The following is a 20125-nucleotide window of genomic DNA, read 5'->3' as shown; positions in this document are numbered from 1 at the left end:
ACACTCCAGCCTGGGCAACAGAATAAGACTATGTCTAAAAAAAAAAAAATTATTATTGAGTGCTAGAGTTTACTTTGTAACTAATGTACAAACCTTAATGTTCAATTTCCTTAATCTCTGACCATGTCTGATAATAAAATTAGTTAGTGTACTTCTTCTTCCTACTCCCTCCTCCTTCCTCACCAAGCCAACTTTATCTTTTACTGTTGATTTTGTACTGTTATTTATTTATATCTTTATTACTTAATTTTTCAGGGTTTTTTTTTTTTTTTGAGACAGAGTCTTGCTGTTGTCACCTGGGCTGGAGTGCAATGGCTTGATCTCAGCTTACTGCAACCTCCACCTCCTGGATTCCAGCAATTCTCCTGCCTTGGCCTCCCAAGTAGCTGGGATTACAGATACCCACCACCAAGCCCAGCTATTTCTTTTTATATTTTTAGTAGAGACGGGATTTCACCATGTTGGCCAGGCTGGTCTCAAATTCCGGACTTCAGGCGATCCACCCTCCTCAGCCTCCCCAAGTGCTGAGATTACAGGCGTGAGCCACTGCACCTGGCCAATTTTTCAGGTTTTATATGACATCTTTTGATACTCTACCTCCTGGGTATCAGTATGAAGAAAACCATATTCTTACATGAACTCTTCTTTCTTCCACCAACTTTTGCCAGTTGTTATTTATATTAACAAGCTTTTTTTTTTGAGATGAGGTCTTGCTCTGTTGCACATGTTAAAAAGTTCAGGGGGACTCTCCATATAGGCCAGCCACAGTAACATTTACATTCTATTGTACCACCATAATTCTCTTCGATGCTTTCATTTTAATGTTATAAACAGAAGATCTAATGCCTACTGCCAATCCTTTTGCTACAGCTTTTCCAGTCATTGTGGGTGGAAGAAATCTGTTAGGTTTCTTCAGAAGTCATGAGCACCATATGCCCCAGTACTTTTATGTTCAAAATGTCTGCTGCCCTTATATTTGAACCATAAAGTTTGGGGCTGGGCACAGAGGCTCACATCTATAATCCCGGCACACTGAGAGACTGAGGTGGCAGAATTGCTTGAGGCCAGGAGTTCAAGACCACCCTGGGCAACACAGCAAGACCCCATCTCTACAAAAACATAAAAAATTAGCCATGAGTGGTGATGCATGCCTGTAGTCCCAGCTACTCAGGAGGCTGAGGTGCAAGGATCACTCGAGTTCAGGAGTTCAAGGCTGTAGAGAGCTATGATCACCACTGTACTCCAGCTTGGGCAACAGAGTAAGACCCTGTCTCTAAAAATAAAAATAAATAAAATTTGGGTGTTATATTTTTGTTCTTGAGGATTTTATTATAGGTGTGTTGCTTCATTTTTTTTCTGCCATGGAGAAACTCAAGACCACCCTGAATTCTTCTACTTCACCTGTGCCTAGATGCCAAAGCATTTTGTTTTTTGGGGGTAGCTGGAGCTTGGGGAGAAGTCTAGTAACTTTATTAGAATATGTCTCAGCAATATTTTCTGGGGCATGGCATGCCCTTTTCTTTTCTTTTTTGAGATGGAGTCTTGCTCTGTTGCCCAGGCTGGAGTATAGGGGCATAATCTCGGCTCATCGCAACCTGCACCTCCCGGGTTCAAGCGATTCTCCTGCCTCAGCCTCCTGAGTAGTTAAGATTACAGGTGAGTGCCACTGCGCCTGGCTAATTTTTGTATTTTTAGCAGAAACAGAGTTTCATCATGTTGGCCAGACTGGTCTTGAACTCCTGAACTCAGATGATCTGCCCGTCTCAGACTCCCAAAGTGCTAGGATTATAGGCATCAGCCAAAGTGACTGGTCTGCCCTTTTCAATATGTAGATTCAAAACCTTCTGTTCTTTCGAGGAAATATAATTTTTGAAACTGTATCTTTTCCTTTCCTTATTCTTTTATTTTTTCAGTATGCCCACTCAAAGGGCCTAAAACCAATGTCTCCACAGAAGCAAGAAACATACTTAATGCCCAGATTTTGTTTGATAATTGTACCGAAACTCCTTGGAGAAATGGCTAATTCTAAGTAATTCCATGACCATGCATATCTATCCATGGCCACAGACAGACACTACTGACCTGCTTAACTAGAATACAGAGTCCTAAAGCTTTAGTTCTGCTTGTTGCTCTTCATTGCAAATGTCCCCTCACATCTTTATTTATTTATTTATTTATTTAGTTAGTTAGTTATTTTTAAGATGGGGTTTTACCATGATGGCCAGGCTGGTCTTGAACTACTGACCTCAGGTAATCTACCCACCTCGGCCTCCCAAAGTGCTAGGATTACAGGCGTGAGCCACTGCGCCTGGCCTCCCCTCACATCTTGATATAGACAGGCCACGTATTTTTGTAAAGTTTCCTTAGAACACAGACATACCATTTGTTTAAACACTGTCTAGGGCTGTTTTCATGCTACTATGGCATTGTCAAGTAGTTGCCACTGAGACCATAAGGCATACAAAGGCTAAAATATTGCTAACTAGAGTTTCACAGAAAAAGTCTGCCATCTTTGCTCTAATCCTTGATTCCTTTAAGCTATAATCTCATCTTTTATCATTTCATGCCAGAGAAAGCCTTCTGCATTGTTTTTCTAAAGTCCAGTCCAACAGAAAGAATGCCTTTAGGTGAAAACCTAAACCCAGGGCCAGGAAGGAGGTCTTGGTTTTGCCTCAGGTGAGGTCACCTCAGAGTGGAAGAGGGAGTACTGTCACTTTGCCAGGCTCCCTTATACCCCCCAAGGAATTCAAGACAATAATCAAGAAAGAAATTGCTCTATTTTTGGACTAAAGAAAACTAAAATATACTTTGCATTTCTTCAAATTAAAGATCATTAGCAGGTAACTGAGCTGGATATAATATTAATATTTAAAAGTTACTGTTTGGCTCCTTACTTCTGAAAGCAAACTTTCCAGAGACATAGGATCCATCTTGTTGTAGATATTCCATAGATTCAAACTGACATCCTGCAACTGCAACAGGGGGCAAAAACAATGAAATAATTAAGTCAATATCATTGGAACAATCAGAATTATTTTTTGACGTTCACAAATGACTCTTTTGGTATAAACTAGTGTGAACAGAATAATAAATCAAAGTTTTATCAATTATATTAGCACCTATACCTATTAATAAATGTTCTCCCATAAAAGGAAACTATTTTCTCAGAACCTTTGGTACTAATTATCTTCAATAATGGGCACATATATATTTATACACACACACATGCACACATACATAGACTTGTATGTTGTATATTTTTGCCATTGTTTTAAATAAAATTTTAATCAAAATAATCCATATCCATGGCTTTAAAAATCAAATGGCACAAAAGGCTTATAATAAAAAAACGTTATTCCCAGCTCCAACCTTTCACAAACCCCCGCTAGTCTCACTCCTCATAAGCAAGCACTTAGGTGCTCCCTTCAGCAGTACCTATACTAAAATTGGAAGGATACAGAGAAGATTAACATGGCCCCTGCGCAAGGACAACATGCAAATTTGTGAAGTATTCCACATTTTCAGAGAACATTTTTTTAAAAAAGAAGCAACCAGTTAGAATTCATTTAACATTTTCTTTCTGGCATTTACCCCCAATTTTGATATAATATGCTTCTATCACTAGTTATCAATTTAGAAATTAAATATTGATTTCTGTCAAAGATGTAGTTCTTCTACACCCATTCCTATTCCTAAACTGTTTCTTTCTCAAACTCTTGGGCTCAAGGAATCTACCCGCCCCCTGCCCCTGTCTCCCAGAGTGTTGAGATTACAGGTGTGAGCCACTATGCCCAGCCCCAAAACTGTTTACACATACATATCCTAACATCATTTAATATCATAATATGACTTTCTTGGTTTATTAATACTTTTTTTTTTTTTTTTTGAGACGGAGTTTCACTCTTGTTACCCAGGCTGGAGTGCAATGGCGCGATCTCGGCTCACTGCAACCTCCGCCTCCTGGGCTCAGGCAATTCTCCTGCCTCAGCCTCCTAAGTAGCTGGGATTACAGGCACGAGCCACCACGCCCAGCTAGTTTTTTGGTATTTTTAGTAGAGACGGTGCTTCACCATGTCGACCAGGATGGTCTCGATCTCTTGACCTCGTGATCCACCAGCCTCGGCCTCCCAAAGTGCTGGGATTACAGGCTTGAGCCACCAGGCCCGGCCTTATTAATACTTTTTAAACACAATGAATTGTATTTGTTTCTGTATGCATCTACACATCAGCATTTAGCGGTCCTAAACAGAAAGTAGAAAGATGCAGCAATTTGCCAGGTCAATCCTGCCCATTTTGGGGATCTGCCGTGCATACCAGGTTCTTTCTTAATCCCTGATGAGGATTTTTTTTTTTTTTTTTTTTGAGACAAGTCTCTCTCTATCCCCCACAGGCTGGAATGCAGTGGCGCAATCTCGGCTCACTGCAACCTCTGCCTCCTGGGTTCAGGAGATTCTTCTGCCTCAGCCTCCTAAGTAGTTGGGATTACAGGCGTGCACCACCACACCCAGCTAACTTTTGTATTTTTAGCAGAGATGGGGTTTCACCACGTTGGTCAGGCTGGTCTCAAACTCCTGACCTCATGATTCGCCCTCCATGGCCTCCCAAAGTGCTGAGATTATAGACGTGAGCTACCACTCCCGGCCTGCTACAGATTTTGAGAAGCAGCAGCAGCACGAAAACCAAGGTGTGCACTGGATTCAAGGTTATTTTGTTCTAGTTGTTGAATTCCAAACTAGACCCCAATACATTGCAGTGATGACCAAATTAAAGCTCTGTTTAAAACTTCAATTTTTAAAAGGAAAAGCAATTACAGAAAAGTAAAATAATTCAGAGGGATTATTTGTGCTTATAAGTGTCTTTATGTGGTCTTTCTCCAAGTTTAACCACCAAGGACTCTGACAGCTGGCTGGTATGAGTAACCTGGTAACTATTCTTTTTACCTTATCAAAACCTGAGCTAAAAACAATGCACAGCTGACAACAGCAGAGGATGGCAGGGTTAAGGACCCAATATTCATTTCCAAGGCTGATGGAGAGTGAATAAGCACGGTTCCAAAACTAAACAAGGAAGGTCAGAGACTCTTTACAACCTTAACTGATGGCTTCTGGCCTAAGCAAGGAAATGTCATGGAAGGTGTTGGGTGGTGGTGGTGCAAAAAGGCACTTGAGGAGGGAATAAAAAGCAGCACCCCTCGATAAAGGTGAAGGAGAGAAGATATGGGGAAATCCCTGAATTCCTCATCAAAGGCCAATCTCAGAGGGAAGCAAAGGGTTACAATCTATGCTTCAGCCAAGGGAAGGAGTGAAGGAGCGTGAGGACAGGATAATGGCTTAGAAGGGACATCAGTCTCCTGAGTAGCTGGGATTACAGGTGGGTACCACCACACCCAGCTAATTTTTGTATTTTTAGTAGAGATGGGGCTTTGCCATGTTGGCCAGGCTAGTCTAGAACTCCTGACCTCAGGTGATCCGCCTATCTCAGCCTCCCAAAATGCTGGGATTACAGGTGTGAGCCACCGAGCCTGACCTTGATAACTAGCATTTTACCCACAGTAGAACTTCTTTCAAAATGGGAGTCAATCTTCTCAAACCATGCCACTGCTTTATTAACTAAGTCTGCAGAATATTCTAAGTCCTTTACTGACATTTCAACAATGTTCACAGCATCTTCACCAGGAGTAGATTCCATCTCAAGAAACAAATTTCTTTACTCATCCATAAGAAGCAACTCCCCATCCATTAAAGTTTTTAACATGGGATTGCAGCAAGTCAGTCACATCTTCAGGCTCCACTTCTAATTCTGTTGCAGGAATCAGAAGGCCAGAGAGACTAATGGGTACAACGGAGGATTTTTTCTAGGTGCACTGGCTTAGTGGATTAGCATCTAAAAAACTGCGCCTCGAACAAAGACAGGGCTTGACTTTTTTTTTTTTTGAAACGGAGTTTCGCTCTTGTTACCCAGGCTGGAGTGCAATGGCGCGATCTCGGCTCACCGTAACCTCCGCCTCCTGGGTTCAGGCAATTCTCCTGCCTCAGCCTCCTGAGTAGCTGGGATTACAGGCACGCACCACCATGCCCAGCTAATTTTTTGTATTTTTAGTAGAGACAGGGTTTCACCATGTTGACCAGGATGGTCTTGATCTCTTGACCTCGTGATCCACCCGCCTCCGCCTCCCAAAGTGCTGGGATTACAGGCGTGAGCCACTGCGCCCAGCCTGACTTTTATACATGAAGCACAGTGGCGTGAAAACAGACTTGCAGGTGCAGAACAAAGGCAGTTTATCTAGCAATGACAGGCACATAACTCAGGCTTACATATGTCTTTTGCTATGCAGCCTAGCTGGCCGTTATCAAAGTTGCTCAAGGAGCCTTGCACATGCTTATCTTGTGCCCTACGCTATGGTACCTAGATGGCTGAAGTCCAGGCCTGCTTAGGTATTTCTCATGACTTTCGTTGTATTGCTTAGATGAGAGACAGAAACTCATAGTTATCACTTACAGAGAACAAGAATCCATAAACTCATAAAACTTACAGAACAGAGTAAAGGGTAAGGGCTCAGGAAGTTTGCTTATACTAAAGAAAAGAAGAAAGATTTGTTTTTCTGTTCCCATCTCCTGCTTCCATTTTAGTTTTCTTGCTATTTCTACCAAATCTCCAGTGACTCCCTCCATTGAAATCCTGAACCCCTCAAAGTCATTCATGAGAGCTGGAATCCATTTCTTGCAAGCTCCTGTTAATGTTGATATTCTGACATCCTCCTATAAATCATGAATGTTCTTAAAGTCATCTAGATTGGTGAATCTTTTCAAGAAGGCTTTCAGGGTTTTTTTTTTGCCCAGACCCATCGGAAGAATCATTATCTATGGCAGCTATTGCTTAACAAAATGTATTTCTTAAATAATAAGCCTTAAAAGTTGAAATTACTCCTTGATCTATGGGCTGCAGAATGGATGTTGTGTTAGCAGGCATGAAAACAACATTAAACCTCTTGTACACCTCCATTAGAGCTTCATTGGGTGTCTAGGCACACTGTTAATGAGCAGTAATATTTGAAAGAAACCTTTTTTTTCTGAGCAGGTCTCAACAGTGGGCTTAAAATATTCAGTAAGCCATGCTGTAAACAGATGTGCTATCATCCAGGCTTTGGTGATCCATTTTAAGAGCACAGAGTAGATTCAGCACAATCCCTAAGGGCCCTTGGAGTTCCAGAATGGTAAATAAGCATTGGCTTCAAATTAAAGTCACCAGCTGCATTGGCCCCCAAGAGAGTCAGACTGTCCTCTAAAGCCAGATACTTATTTCACCCTATTTATCAAAGTCCCAGAGGCCGGGCGCTATGGATCACACAGGTAATCCCAGCACTTTGGGCGGTCAAGGTGGGAAGATCACTTGAGCCTAGGAGTTTAAGACCAGCCCTGACAACACAATGAGACCACATTTCTACAAAAAATAAAGAAGTTCCAGGGAATGGTGGCTCACGCCTATAATCCCAGAACTTTGAGAGACTGACGTGGGTGGATCACCTAAGGTTGGGAATTTGAGACCAGCCTAACATGGAGAAACCCTGTCTCTACTAAAAATACAAAGAAAAAAAGTAGACAGGCCCATGTGGTGGTGCATGCCTATAATCCCAGCTACTTGGGAGCTGAGGCAGGAGAATTGCTTGAACTTGGGAGGTAGAGGTTGCAGTGAGCTGAGATCGTTCCATTGCACTCCAGCCTAGGCAACAAGAGTGAAACTGTCTCAAGAATAAAAAAGTTAGCTGGGCATGATGGTGTACCCCTGCAGTCGTAGCTAGCTGGGAGGCTGAAGTGGGAGGATGGCTTGAGTTTGGGAGGTCAAGCCTGCAGTGAGCTGTGATCACACCACCGTACTCCAGCCTGGCCGACATGGTGAGACTGTCCCAAAAATAAAGAAAAAAAAGTCCTAGATGGTATCACCCTCTTACACAAGGCTCTTCTGTCAACACTGACAATCTGTTGTTTACTGTAGCCACCTTCATAAACTATCTTAAGTAGATCTTCTAAATAACTTGCTGCAGCTTCTTGAACTTTTACGTTATAGAGACAGCTTTTTTCCTAAACCTCATAAACTAACCTCTGCTAGCTTTAAACTTTTCTTCTGCAGCTTCCTCACCATTCTCAGCCTTCATATTAAAGAAAGTTGGGGCTTTGCTCTGGATTAGGCTTTGGTTTAAGGGAATGTTATGGTTGGTTTGATCTTTTATCCAGACCACTCAAGCTTTCTCCGTATCAGCAATAAAGCTGTTTCACTTTCTTATAGTTTATGTTCACTGAAGTAATGCTTTCAGTTCCCTTCAAGAACTTTGCCTTTGCATTTACAACTTAGCTAACTGTTTGATGCAAGAGGTCTAGCTTTCAGCTTGTCTTGGCTTTCAACATGCCTCCCTTACTAAGCTTAACCATTTCCAGCCTTTGATTTAGAATGAGAAAATTGTGACTATTCCTTTCCCTTGAGCCACTGTCGGGTTATTAATTGGCCTAATTTCAATATTGTTGTGGTCAAGAATAGAGAAGTCAGAGGAGAAAGCGAAAAACAAGGGAACAGCCAGTCAGTGAAGCAGTCAGAACATACAAAACATTTAATAAGTTCATCATCTCATATGCGTGCAGTCTGTGGTGCCCCAAAACAATTCCAGTGGTAACATCAAAGATCACTCATCATGGATTATCATAGCAGATATAATAATAATAAAAAAGCTTGAAATATTATGAGAATTACCAAAACGTAACACAGAGACACAAAGTGAGTGCATGCTGTTGGAAAAGTGGAGCCAATGCAGGCTGTCACAACTTTCAATTTGTTTAAAAAAAAATTCAGTATCTATAAAGTGCAACAAACCAAAGCACAATGAAACAAGATAGGCCTGTATGTGTTTTTCCAGTTTAACTGGTGCAAACAGGCACTGTTTTCAGCCCTGAATACATGTCAGGCACCATTCTCAAATCCTTTCAGATAGATTTCTCTTGACCTTGAGTAGTTACCACACATGTGACTGCATTGATCTACTCTGCTGAATACTGACTGGGGAAAGGGGAATCTCTACAGCAGGCGTCCCCAGACTGTGGCCCACGGGCCGCATGTGGCCCCCGAGGCCATTTATCCAGCCCCCTGCCGCACTTCAGGAAGGGACACCTCTTTCATTGGTGGTCAGTGAGAGGAGCATCATAGTATGTGGCGGCCCTCCAATGGTCTGAGGGACAGTGAACTGGCCCCCTGTGTAAAAACTTTGGGAATGCTTACTCTACGGTCTTTGGGAGTTTTCTTTGGATGGTTCTTTCCTCTTTAGTACTCTAAACGGTTTGGTCTCCCCAGACTCCCAGCTGCATCTCCTAACTCAAGGAGTGCACTGGGCTCCACCTGGGTACTCTCTTCATGGGCCTCACCTTGATTGCTTCCACCTCTCAGGGATTCATGATTCCTCACTGCCTGATGCCTAGTTTCTTGAAGACCATTGTTTCATATATTTTGTTTGTGGTTGTGTTTTTGTTTTGGGGGCTTTTGTTAATTGGGGAACCAGTTCTTGTTGTTTTGTTGTGGGTGACTTGTTTTTTCTTCCTGGAATCTTTTTTTTTTTGGCCAACCTTATTGACCAACTTAACGAAAGCTTTTAAAGATACTCTTTCATCCAGGCTAGTCAGGGGTGGCTCACACCTGTAATCCCAGCCGAGGCAGGCGGATCACCTGAGGTCAGGAGTTTGAGACCAGCCTGATAAACATGGTGAAATTCCATCTCTACTAAAAATACAAAACTACAGCCGTGGCGGTACACACCTGTAGTCCCAGCTACTCTGGAGGCTGTGGCAGGAGAATCACTTGAACCCAGGAGGCAGAGGTTGCAGTAAGCCACCTAGCAATAGGAGTGAAACTATCTCAAAAAAGATACTATTCTACCCTTAGTGTCTGAAATGTCACAGACAGAATAAGGTTTGTTTTTCCCCTTCCCATTCATATTTAAGTGATTTAATTTAAAAGTTTTTGTTTCTCTTTATGATTGGAATTTTTTTTTTTTTTAATTTCCTCCCTTATGGTATCCCTGCCTTCTCTTTCTAGAAATTCTACTATTGGATATTAGACTTCTTAGATCAGTCTTTTAACATTTAAAGTTAACTTTGTTTCTTTCTTTTTTTAAAAAAAATTTTCAGATGAAGTCTTGCTCTGTCACCCAGGCTGGAGTACAGTGGCATGATCTCAGCTCACTCTAACCTCCACTTTATGGGTCTGAACGATTCTCCTGCCTCAGCCTCCCGGGTAGCTGGGACTACAGTTGTAGTCCCAATTTTTGTATTTTTAGTAGAGACAGGATCTCACTATGTTGGCCAGGCTGGTCTTGAACTCCTGACCTCAGGTGATCCACCCACCTCGGCCTCCCAAACTGCTGAGATTACAGGCGTGAGCTACCATGCTCAGCCTAAAGTTAACTTCTAAGGTTAAAGTCTTAACTTTTTTCTCATATTTTCTCTCTGTGATGTTTTTATTCTACCTTTCTAAAGAGCTTCCTAACTTTACCTTCCACTCCTCTATTGATTTCATCAATTATGATTTCCTAGAGCTCTTATTTTCCCTACATTGTTATCACAACATATACTTGTCCTATGATTGCCAAATCTTACATTTTTCTGAGCATCCAAAAAGATTTTTATGTCTTAAGTTTTCTTCTATACCTTAAATTATCTTTAGGTCTTAATGAATTGGTCTTTTTTTAAAAAAACAAACTTGATCTTTTTCCTTTGAGTTACCAGTGTTTAATCAAATGTCTGGTGATCTTTGGCTTCCTATTCATACTTTAAAATGAGGCAACGAAAAGGCTAACTGGAAGCTGTACATTCCTAATAGCTGATAAGCAGAGCTTCTATTCCTGGGTCTCCATCCCCTTATATTCTACATGCCAAAAAGTGAACACCTTTACTCTCAGGAAACAAAAACTACACTAACTAATGAAATCTCTTTGTTCTGTCTTGCCTTTTAGTTTATTTAAGTTTTATTTATTTTGAGCCACGGTTGCCCAGGCTGGAGTGCAATGGTTCAATCAGCCCACTGCAGCCTGGAACTTCTGGGTTCAAGCTATCCTCCCACCTCAGCCTTCCAAGTAGCTGGGACTGTAGGTACACATCACTATGCTCAGCTAATTTAAAAAAAATTTTTGTTGCCAGGCTGGTCTTGAACCCCTGGCCTCAAATGATCCTCCCGCCTTGACCTCTCAAGGTGCTAGAGTTGATTACAAGAGTGAGCCACTCACCAGGCCTTTTTCAGTTATTTTTACAGAACCTCCACCCTAACCTGTTCTTTGTTTTTCCTAGGGTGGAGATGGCATCTGCAAATGCCTGGTTGCCAGTCACTTGGGAGGAGGGTGGTAGAAAGTGGCATATAACAACCTTCAATTAATTCTTTCTTTTCAATATCACCAATATCCATTTTCTCTTTTCTACTTTATCATCTTCTCCCCCATTGATTTAATCTACTTGGCCCCTTCCTCTGAATTCTGAAAAGATTTTCAAGTATGTCAAGTGATTCAATTTTTTAAGGGTACTAAATTTGATATCCTTTTTTTTTTTTTGGAAGATGGGGTTTCACCATGTTGGTCAGGCTGGTCTTGAACTCCTGACCTCAGGTGATCCACCCGCCTTGGCCTCTAAAGTGCTTGGATTAAAGGCATGAGCCACCACACCTGGCCTTTTGATATCTATTTTTTAATGCAAGTTTTCATTCTACTAATAAATTTTGAGACTTCCTACAATCTTATATGTCTTCCATCTCCCTTTTAAATTCTGATTGCTCACCTCATTGCTAGATCTCATTTCTCTTTTTATAAATTCTGTTCCTAAAAAGTACCAAAAAGAGACATTTTCTCAATTATTTATTTTATTCCTTGGAGAAAACCTTTTTTTAAAGCATACTGGTCTATCCCTGCATCTAACATGCTGTGGTCTCTTTCTTACATTTTTGTTGACCCTTTTCCTAATTCTTATTCCATCTTTCAATATGAAGATCTATTTGTCCATAAACAGATGAATGAATGCTCACTGGTTACTCATTATTTAGAAGTTTGCTATTAGGATCCTCCCCTTGTGGAGCTGGTTGATTAAATTTACATTACCAGATCACAGTTCCAGCAGCTGCAGAGTAAGAAGGAGGAAGTTAGAGGCAGAAAAAGCCCTAGCAGAGGAACTTCCCTGTACATCTTCCCAGAAAGAAAAAATTTTCTATATCCATGACTCAGTTTGGCCCAACATAAATGCCAAGTAGAAGCTTGTCATTTAATCATTTAATCTCTCTCAAATAGGGATGTAAAATAGGACCTACCTCAGAGAGTTACTATAAGAATGAAATGCCAAGTAAAAGCTATGGCTGGGCCTGGCTTTATTTCTCATGCTGGCACCTACCACATGAGAAACAAAACACCATCTGGATTAATGACTTTCTTCTGGGTATGGCCATATAATAAAACACAAGTTTTATTTTATTTTTTTATTTTTTTATTTTTTTTGAGACGGAGTTTCGCTCTTGTTACCCAGGCTGGAGTGCAATGGCGCGATCTCGGCTCACCGCAACCTCCGCCTCCTGGGTTCAGGCAATTCTCCTGCCTCAGCCTCCTGAGTAGCTGGGATTACAGGCACGCGCCACCATGCCCAGCTAATTTTTTGTATTTTTAGTAGAGACGGGGTTTCACCATGTTGACCAGGTTGGTCTCGATCTCTCGACCTCGTGATCCACCCGCCTCGGCCTCCCAAAGTGCTGGGATTACAGCCTTGAGCCACCGCGCCCGGCCATAACTTAATTTTTAAAACTTGTGTTTTGGCCAGGCGCGGTGGCTCAAGCCTGTAATCCCAGCACTTTGGGAGGCCGAGGCGGGTGGATCACGAGGTCGAGAGATCGAGACCATCCTGGTCAACATGGTGAAACTCCGTCTCTACTAAAAATACAAAAAATTAGCTGGGCATGGTGGCGCGTGCATTGTAATCCCAGCTACTCAGGAGGCTGAGGCAGGAGAATTGCCTGAACCCAGGAGGCGGAGGTTGCGGTGAGCCGAGATCGCGCCATTGCACTCCAGCCTGGGTAACAAGAGCGAAACTCTGTCTCAAAAAAAAAAAAAAAAATTAAGTTATAAGTATCTCTCCTTCTCTTAGCCTGAAAAGGAGGCAAGAGACTTTGTGGCTCAGGCAGTCATCAGGCCATCAGAGTGGAGTACAGAGAGTACTGGCAGAGCCCGTCTGTAGGTCAAACTGCTCCACGCCTCAAAGCACTGGGAAGGGCAGGGGAAAGAAGAAGACTGAGGTGGAGTAGAGTGAGATGGAGACAAAAAGAAAGTATCTGAGAATAAAAATGAGCAGCTACAGAAAAGGGCAGGATGTGGACAGAGAGACCTTGAGAAGACCTACAGTAACTATTTCTTTATGAGGTGTGCCATTTCCTCTTCATGGCCCATGTCATTTCCTAAAAACACCATCCTAATGTAAACTGCATTACTTTTCAAAGGCTTTTTTTTTTTTGAAGGAAATAACGTTCTTTTTAAATGTGACTTCATAATGTGATGTACCTAAAGGTCCTCATTTGGGTTATATCAACTATGTGGCCTCCCAGTGCACTTCTTTCAATGTGATTCTAGCTGCAGGCCAGGGGTTAGGAGCCAGATCATCTGGACCTGGCCCCAGCTCTGCCTCTCACTAGCTTTGTGAATTTGGGAAATTCATTTAATCTCTCTTAAATAGGGGTGTAAAATAGAACCTACCTTAGAGGGTTACTGTAAGAATGTAATCAGTCAATTCACATAAAGTGCTTAGAACATTACCTGGCATATAGTAGGCACTCAGACCTAGTTCATACAATTAACTAAAAATAAATATTACCATTATTAATATTACAAAAATGTTAAGTTTATTCTCTACCCCCTATAGCCTGCCTTCCTTCAAGCGCCTACTCTTCTAAGTTAGACAGTATTAATTCCCAGTAGAGGCAGCTTCCACAGCCTTGTGGATGTTCTGCTACTTGTACTCAATGTGAGAATACTGTGATTTGGGAAAAGGAAAAGTGGAGTCCAAGTGGTATGCTTCCCTTCAGCCCCACAGCCCATGCTGCTCCATTTCAGAGGATGTGATGTGGTTGTCCCAGGCAAGCCTCCAGTCACCTGCTAGGGATGCCAGTGCTGCTCAGAGGGGTAGAAAGCGGCTCTGTGCCTTGCTTCTAAAGGCCCCACTTACTCTCTCCCTAATAAGATGTCCCCATTTCTAGCATGGACCACTTCCTGTCCCAGACTCACTTAAGAAATAGCTACGAGTCATCTTCTAGATGCAAGGAAATCCTGAAATAAAAGACACTGTTCTTATCACAAAAGCTAATATTTTCATTCTTCTAGTGTATTGTACTTATCCAAATTCTGCACTGTCCCTTTCATTGATCTTGAATAGTTCTCAAATTATATATATTTCTGAGGTACAAACCATAACAAAGTTCTGTTTTTGTACTTAACGGAGCTTCCAGTACAAAAACCATCGTGGGTGTGGGTGGACTGGTAGGCAAGTGGGTGAACATGACAAATGTGTAATTACAAGATCATAAAAGCTGTAGGAGATGTCAATCAAGGGTGCTACAGGAGTAGACAGTAAGAATAGTTAGCTCAGAATGGGGTAAGGAAGAGGAAGGAGGGCAGAGAACTCCAAGAACAAAGGACACAGGACCTCAGACTGGGACTAGCCTTTAGCAGCAACTATTTTCCATTTCAAGTCTTCTAACTTGCGCCATGCCCTTGGGAGGTAATGCTAGCTTTTCAGTGTTATAATAATGCACACCCACACTAGTTCTCTAGTTTCAGCCAAGTGGCAGACAAAAACTAGGCATACTGCTTTTCACACATACCTCATATTTCATGGTAAAAAATCCATCCCCTCCAATGCCCTCAAGTGCAAAGGCCTGTACAATTGGCCATTTCTCCACCACAAACATATCAAATATCTGCAAGTGACCTAGAAGAATCAAATAGAACAACACATATCAAATATCATCCTGCATATAACAGTCTGAACCTGATCTAACATGCTTAGACAGGTATCATTTCTCACATGGTCACCAGGGCCTCACCTAGCAAAGTAAAATTCAAACAGATAAAACGGTTAGATATTGCAACTAGACATACAAAATGAAAGCCATGTAAAATTCAAACCATAAACAAGTTACATTCAGATTTCTCTACAGTATATTTTAACATTCCAGTTTCCTGAGTAATTAAGTAAAATATTAGAGTAGTCTATTACATCTGACTTACATCATTCAGTGGGAATAATTATTAACAGACCCAAACTTGGCTCCTTTCCCTAAAGAAACACAGCCAATCAACTTCCTTAAGGAAAACTACTAAATCAAAATTTTTCCTTTCTTGTAAAAATAGCATCAATGTGCAAGTTTTTTTTCTTTTTGTTGTTACAATACAAGCACTGTTAACCTTGATGGGTTTTCCCTGTATTTTACACATCATTTAAAAACACGTCAGTATATCCTTTTAGAAGTTATCCAAATCACTCTTATTGCCAAGCTGCCCCCACATCTATACTCTTTGTACAGTAAGTGATACAGACACGTCAACTGGGCTAAATTCTGTATCAGTTTTTCTGATTTTAGGCAGCCTGCTGTGTTGCTGCAGAAACTGTGAAGTAATTAATACAAGCTTGCGTAGAAAAAGTCCCAATACTTAATTCTGCTTGATGGCTTTGGTAAAAATAGATGAAGGCGTTTCCCAGCTGAATGCCTCCAATGAAAAGAAAAGCAGTGATACTCAGTTCACACACTATCTAAGCAAGGTTCTAGAAGGCTTGCTGTCAGATCTCACCTTGGGAGCTGTAAGGAATGCCAATTCTACTACAGTCTCGAACCATGTCCACAAAGCTGGCAATTTTAAATTCTTCTGCAGCTTCCTCATCTTCATACTAAAGAGAGAAATCAAAAGAAAAATAAGCTCTGATGAGGTATCACGCAAAGTCCCATATTTTCTCTGCGTTTTATCAATCAGAGTTGTCCCAAATGACATTTACAAAGGACTGCACCCAAGAAGGTGTTTCCAAAGCCAAACTTTTTGTTGTTGTTGTTGGTCAGAAAGACTCATCATTCCCTTGTTTCATGTTATACACACAAAAAAAAATCAACTGAAAATGGATCAGGAAAACTAAATTCAAGAGAGAAAATTTTTTCCCAAAAAAAATCTCCCAAAAGCTCATATGGGAAGAAGTGTTCTTGACCAACATCAGGTCACAATTTTCATGAAATCCTAAATCTCAAATCCCAACTTGATTTCCAGTCAAACCCTTGAAAAGGGCCCAAAAGGAAAGAAAAACAGATACCAAGACATTGAAACACAGGAATATCACAAAACTTAAAAAATTCTCCCTGGGCCCAGGCATGGTCCCTCATGCCTGTAATTCCAGCACTTTGGGAGGCTGAGGTCAGCAGACCACCTGAGGTCAAGAGTTAAAGATCAGCCTGACCAATATGGTGAAATCCTGTCTTTACTGAAAATACAAAAATTAGCTGGGCGTGGTAGTAGGCACCGGCAGTCCCAGCTACTTGGGAGGCTGAGACAGGAGATTCGCTTGAACCTGGGAGGCAGAGGTTGCAGTGAGCAGAGATTGTGCCACTTCACTCAAGCCTGGGCGACAGAGTGAGACACTGACTCAAAAGAAAAGAAAATTCTCCTAGGGCAGTCCCTAGGCTCTAATACCCTGAGATTAGTACTGGTTCAGGCTGGTGGTGAAGAAGCAGGAAAGAAGTAAGTTCATAAGCTTACTATTAGGTCCCAATTTGAATGGCCTTCTTTTGTCTCCACAGGCATATAATTTATCTATGGTAGCCTCAAAATGAAATATGAAATTCTCCACTTCAAACAGATAACCCTTTTTGTATAATCACATTCCGCAATTTGATTGCCAATCCTATTTCACATCAACACTTTCCTTAAAGAGTATTCTTAGTCTCTGGGTGCTTGTTCTCTCTTTTCTTCTCACCTCATTTTCAGTCATGCAGTGGAAATGCAGATTTCTCCAATGTGCCACATAAGGTAAGAGATAGCGAAAGTTTACAGGATTACAGTACAGATGGACACTATCTGATTTAATCAATATGATTACATCTGTAAGAAAAACAAAATCAAAACACACGATTGTCAAAGGCATTTCCTTTAGACATTTTCTGCCTATGTAATTAGTAAAACCATTGAAACTACTTCATAGACAATGTAACAAAACTCTAAACTGAAAATTATTTAATTAAGTACTGTGCCTTGTAAGCCAAAAGGTATCCGAGATGAGTATCAATCAATTTCGAAGTTTATTTTGCCAAGTTTAAGGACATGCCCATGACATAGCCTCGGGCGGTCCTGAGAACATGCACCCAAAGTGGTTGGGTCACAGCTTGATTTTAGACTTTTTAGGGGAAGTTGACTATGTGAACACCATGCTTCCATAGATGGAGGCTGGTCTTTGACTTGTTCTGCAATTGCATTGTCAGACCCAGAGGGCCACGGTAGTGGGAGTACTGCTTGGAGACTAGGAAATTCTTGCCATCAACATTTGAAAGTTCTAAAGTCACTTTTAAGCTGTAAACCGAAAATGAAATTCTAAGCCCCCAACCAACTGAATGGACCCCCTTGTTGGTCAAGGGCATTCCAGAAGTTATCGGCAGACATCAATCAACACACATAAAGTGTACATTGGTTCGGTCCAGAAAGTTGGGGTCGAGAGTGAAGGATGCCTTTCAGGTCATAGGTGGGTTCAAAGATTTTCTGATTGGCAATTGGTCGAAAGAGTAAGTTTTATTATCAAAAGACCTGGAATCTACACAATGTTTGGGCTAAGATAAAAGGTTGTGGAGACCAAGGTTCTCATTATGCAGATGAAGCCTCCAGGTAGCAGGCTTCAGAAACAATAGACGGAAATGTTTACAGACTTAAAAAGGAACCAGACTCTTAGTTGATCTCCCCCGGATCAGGAAAAGACCTGGAAAGGGAAGGGGATTCTCTACAGAATGTAGATTTCCCCAATAAGAGACAGCTTTGCAGTAGCATTGAAAAATATGTCAAAGGAATATATTTTGGGGTAAAATACTTCGATTTCTTTCAGGGTCTGCTGTTATGTGATGTATCTTATTGCTATACATAGAGTCTGTCCCGTTGGTCTTAAAATCTCTTTTTTCTTTTTGATAGGGTTTCACTCCGTCACCCAGGCTGGAGTGCAGAGGCATGATCTAGGTTCACTGCAACCTCTGCCTCCCAGGCTCAAGCAATCCTCCTGCCTGGGCCCCACCAGAAGCTGGGGCTACAGGCAAGTACCACCACACCCAGCTAATTTTTGTGTTTTTTTGTAGAGATGGAGTTTTGGCCATGTGGCCCATGCTGGTCTCAAACTCCTGAGCTCAAATGATCCAGCCACCCTAGCCTCTCAAAGTGCCAGGATTACAGACCCGAGCCACTGCACCTGGCCAAGATCTTTGTTTTAATGTTAATGTTGGTCAGTTGTACCTGAATTCCAAAAGGAGGAGGACAAAATGAGGCACTGCCAATCCCCACTTCCCATCCTGGCTTGAACTCATTTTTCAGGTTTACTTTGGAATGCCCTTGGCCAACATAGGGGTCCATTCAATTGGTTGGGGGCTTAGAATTTCATTTTTGGTTTACAGCTTCAAAGTGACTTTAGAACGTTCAAATGTTGACAGCAAGAATTTCCTAGTCCCCAAGCAATACTCCCACCACCACGGCCCTCTGGTTCCGGCAATGCAGTTGCAGAACAAACCAAAGAACAGCCTCCATCTATTGAGGCACAGTGTTCGCATAGTCACATCTATGGAACCAGACATGGCTGTGTACTTCACTGCAGAGATCAATACCATATGGAAACCTCACAGCTTAAGGCCAATGAGGCAGGGAAACAGCACCAAATATGGCCAGTCACTGGTTCTCCCTCAGATATCAGTGTCTAAAGCTCTCGGCTGTTGGCTCATCTGGCTCTAAGGCAACTGCAAGCCCAACGACACTGCTTGTCCCTTTAGAGCAGGCGTCCCCAAACTTTTTACACAGGGGGCCAGTTCACTGTCCCTCAGACCGATGGAGGGCCGCCACATACTGTGCTCCTCTCATTGACCACCAATGAAAGAGGTGCCCCTTCCTGAAGTGCAGTGGGGGTGGATAAATGGCCTCAGGGGGCCGCATGCGGCCCGTAGTTTGGGGACGCCTGCTTTAGAGGAAGAGTTACTATGTGTGGTGGTGAGCTTTATACACAGGAAAGGCTCGGAGGAAGGAAGTAGAGGCCAGGGGAAGAGCTTCTATAAATAGATGAGCACCTTACAGATTTAAGGAATAGTCATTAATGCTGGTGGGTCAAGTAAATAAAGCAATCCCAAGAATGCAAGTAAACCCAGGTAAACGGAAGAGCCATGAGATAAAGTAGGATATTAAATCAGTTTGACCACTGGGGAAAAGGCAGTCATACTTCCAGAAGAAAACCAGAGGCCCCATTCTACAGCTCCTCAGAAACCAGAGCCAATAGGTCTCTTAAGAAGATGAAATTAGGCTGGGTGCAATGGCTCACACCTGTAATACCAGAACTTTGGGAGGCCAAGGCAGGTGGATCACCTGAGGTCGGGAGTTCGAGACCAGCCTGACCAACATGGAGAAACCCTGTCTCCACTAAAAATACAAAATTAGCCAGGTGTGGTGGTGCATGCCTATAATCCTAGCTACTTGGGAGGCTGAGGCAGGAGAATCACTCGAACCTGGGAGGTGGAGGTTGCAGTGAGCAGAGATCAGGCCATTACACTCCAGCCTAGGCAACAAGAGTGACACTCCATCTCATGGGGAAAAAAAAAAAAAGAAGATGAAACTAGAAGTTGCCAGAGGAGGTGGCTAGAAGTGAGAAAGGCACATGGGTGGGGCAGACAACACCTAATGCAGCAGGTGTAGGGTAATGCCAACAACAAAAACATCTTATAAGCCTAGTAAATACTGACCACATTTGACCACACAGCTGAGCAGCCTCCTGAAATAAAACTCCGTGGATCTAGCTTTTTAAGCCACTCTGATCTCCATGCCTGGTAAGACCCAGGGTGTTCCAGGGAACACAGCATGTAG

At 42.1% G+C, this 20125-nt stretch overlaps 1 protein-coding gene and 1 non-coding gene across 4 annotated transcripts in view; one reads left to right on the top strand and one right to left on the bottom strand.

Moving 5' to 3' along the window:
* The window catches only part of DNAAF9 (dynein axonemal assembly factor 9), a 156204-nt gene that overhangs the window by 110156 nt on the left and 25923 nt on the right, over window positions 1-20125 (bottom strand). For all 3 annotated transcript variants that reach the window (XM_039479457.2, XM_039479458.2, XM_074406314.1), the window contains 4 exons: window positions 17010-17134; window positions 15842-15938; window positions 14875-14981; window positions 2895-2972 (listed from right to left, as the gene is read on the bottom strand). In XM_039479457.2, coding sequence (XP_039335391.1) covers window positions 2895-2972; window positions 14875-14981; window positions 15842-15938; window positions 17010-17134 — 407 coding nt within the window. The remainder of the gene's footprint in view (window positions 1-2894; window positions 2973-14874; window positions 14982-15841; window positions 15939-17009; window positions 17135-20125) is intronic.
* Window positions 3417-3523, top strand: LOC120367958 (U6 spliceosomal RNA). Its single transcript, XR_005582197.1, has one exon. It is a non-coding gene; the product is annotated as a U6 spliceosomal RNA (small nuclear RNA).

The sequence above is a fragment of the Saimiri boliviensis genome, chromosome 9, assembly GCF_048565385.1.
Source record: "Saimiri boliviensis isolate mSaiBol1 chromosome 9, mSaiBol1.pri, whole genome shotgun sequence".
Taxonomy (NCBI): Eukaryota; Metazoa; Chordata; class Mammalia; order Primates; family Cebidae; genus Saimiri; species Saimiri boliviensis.
This window is presented reverse-complemented; position numbering and strand designations above follow the sequence as displayed.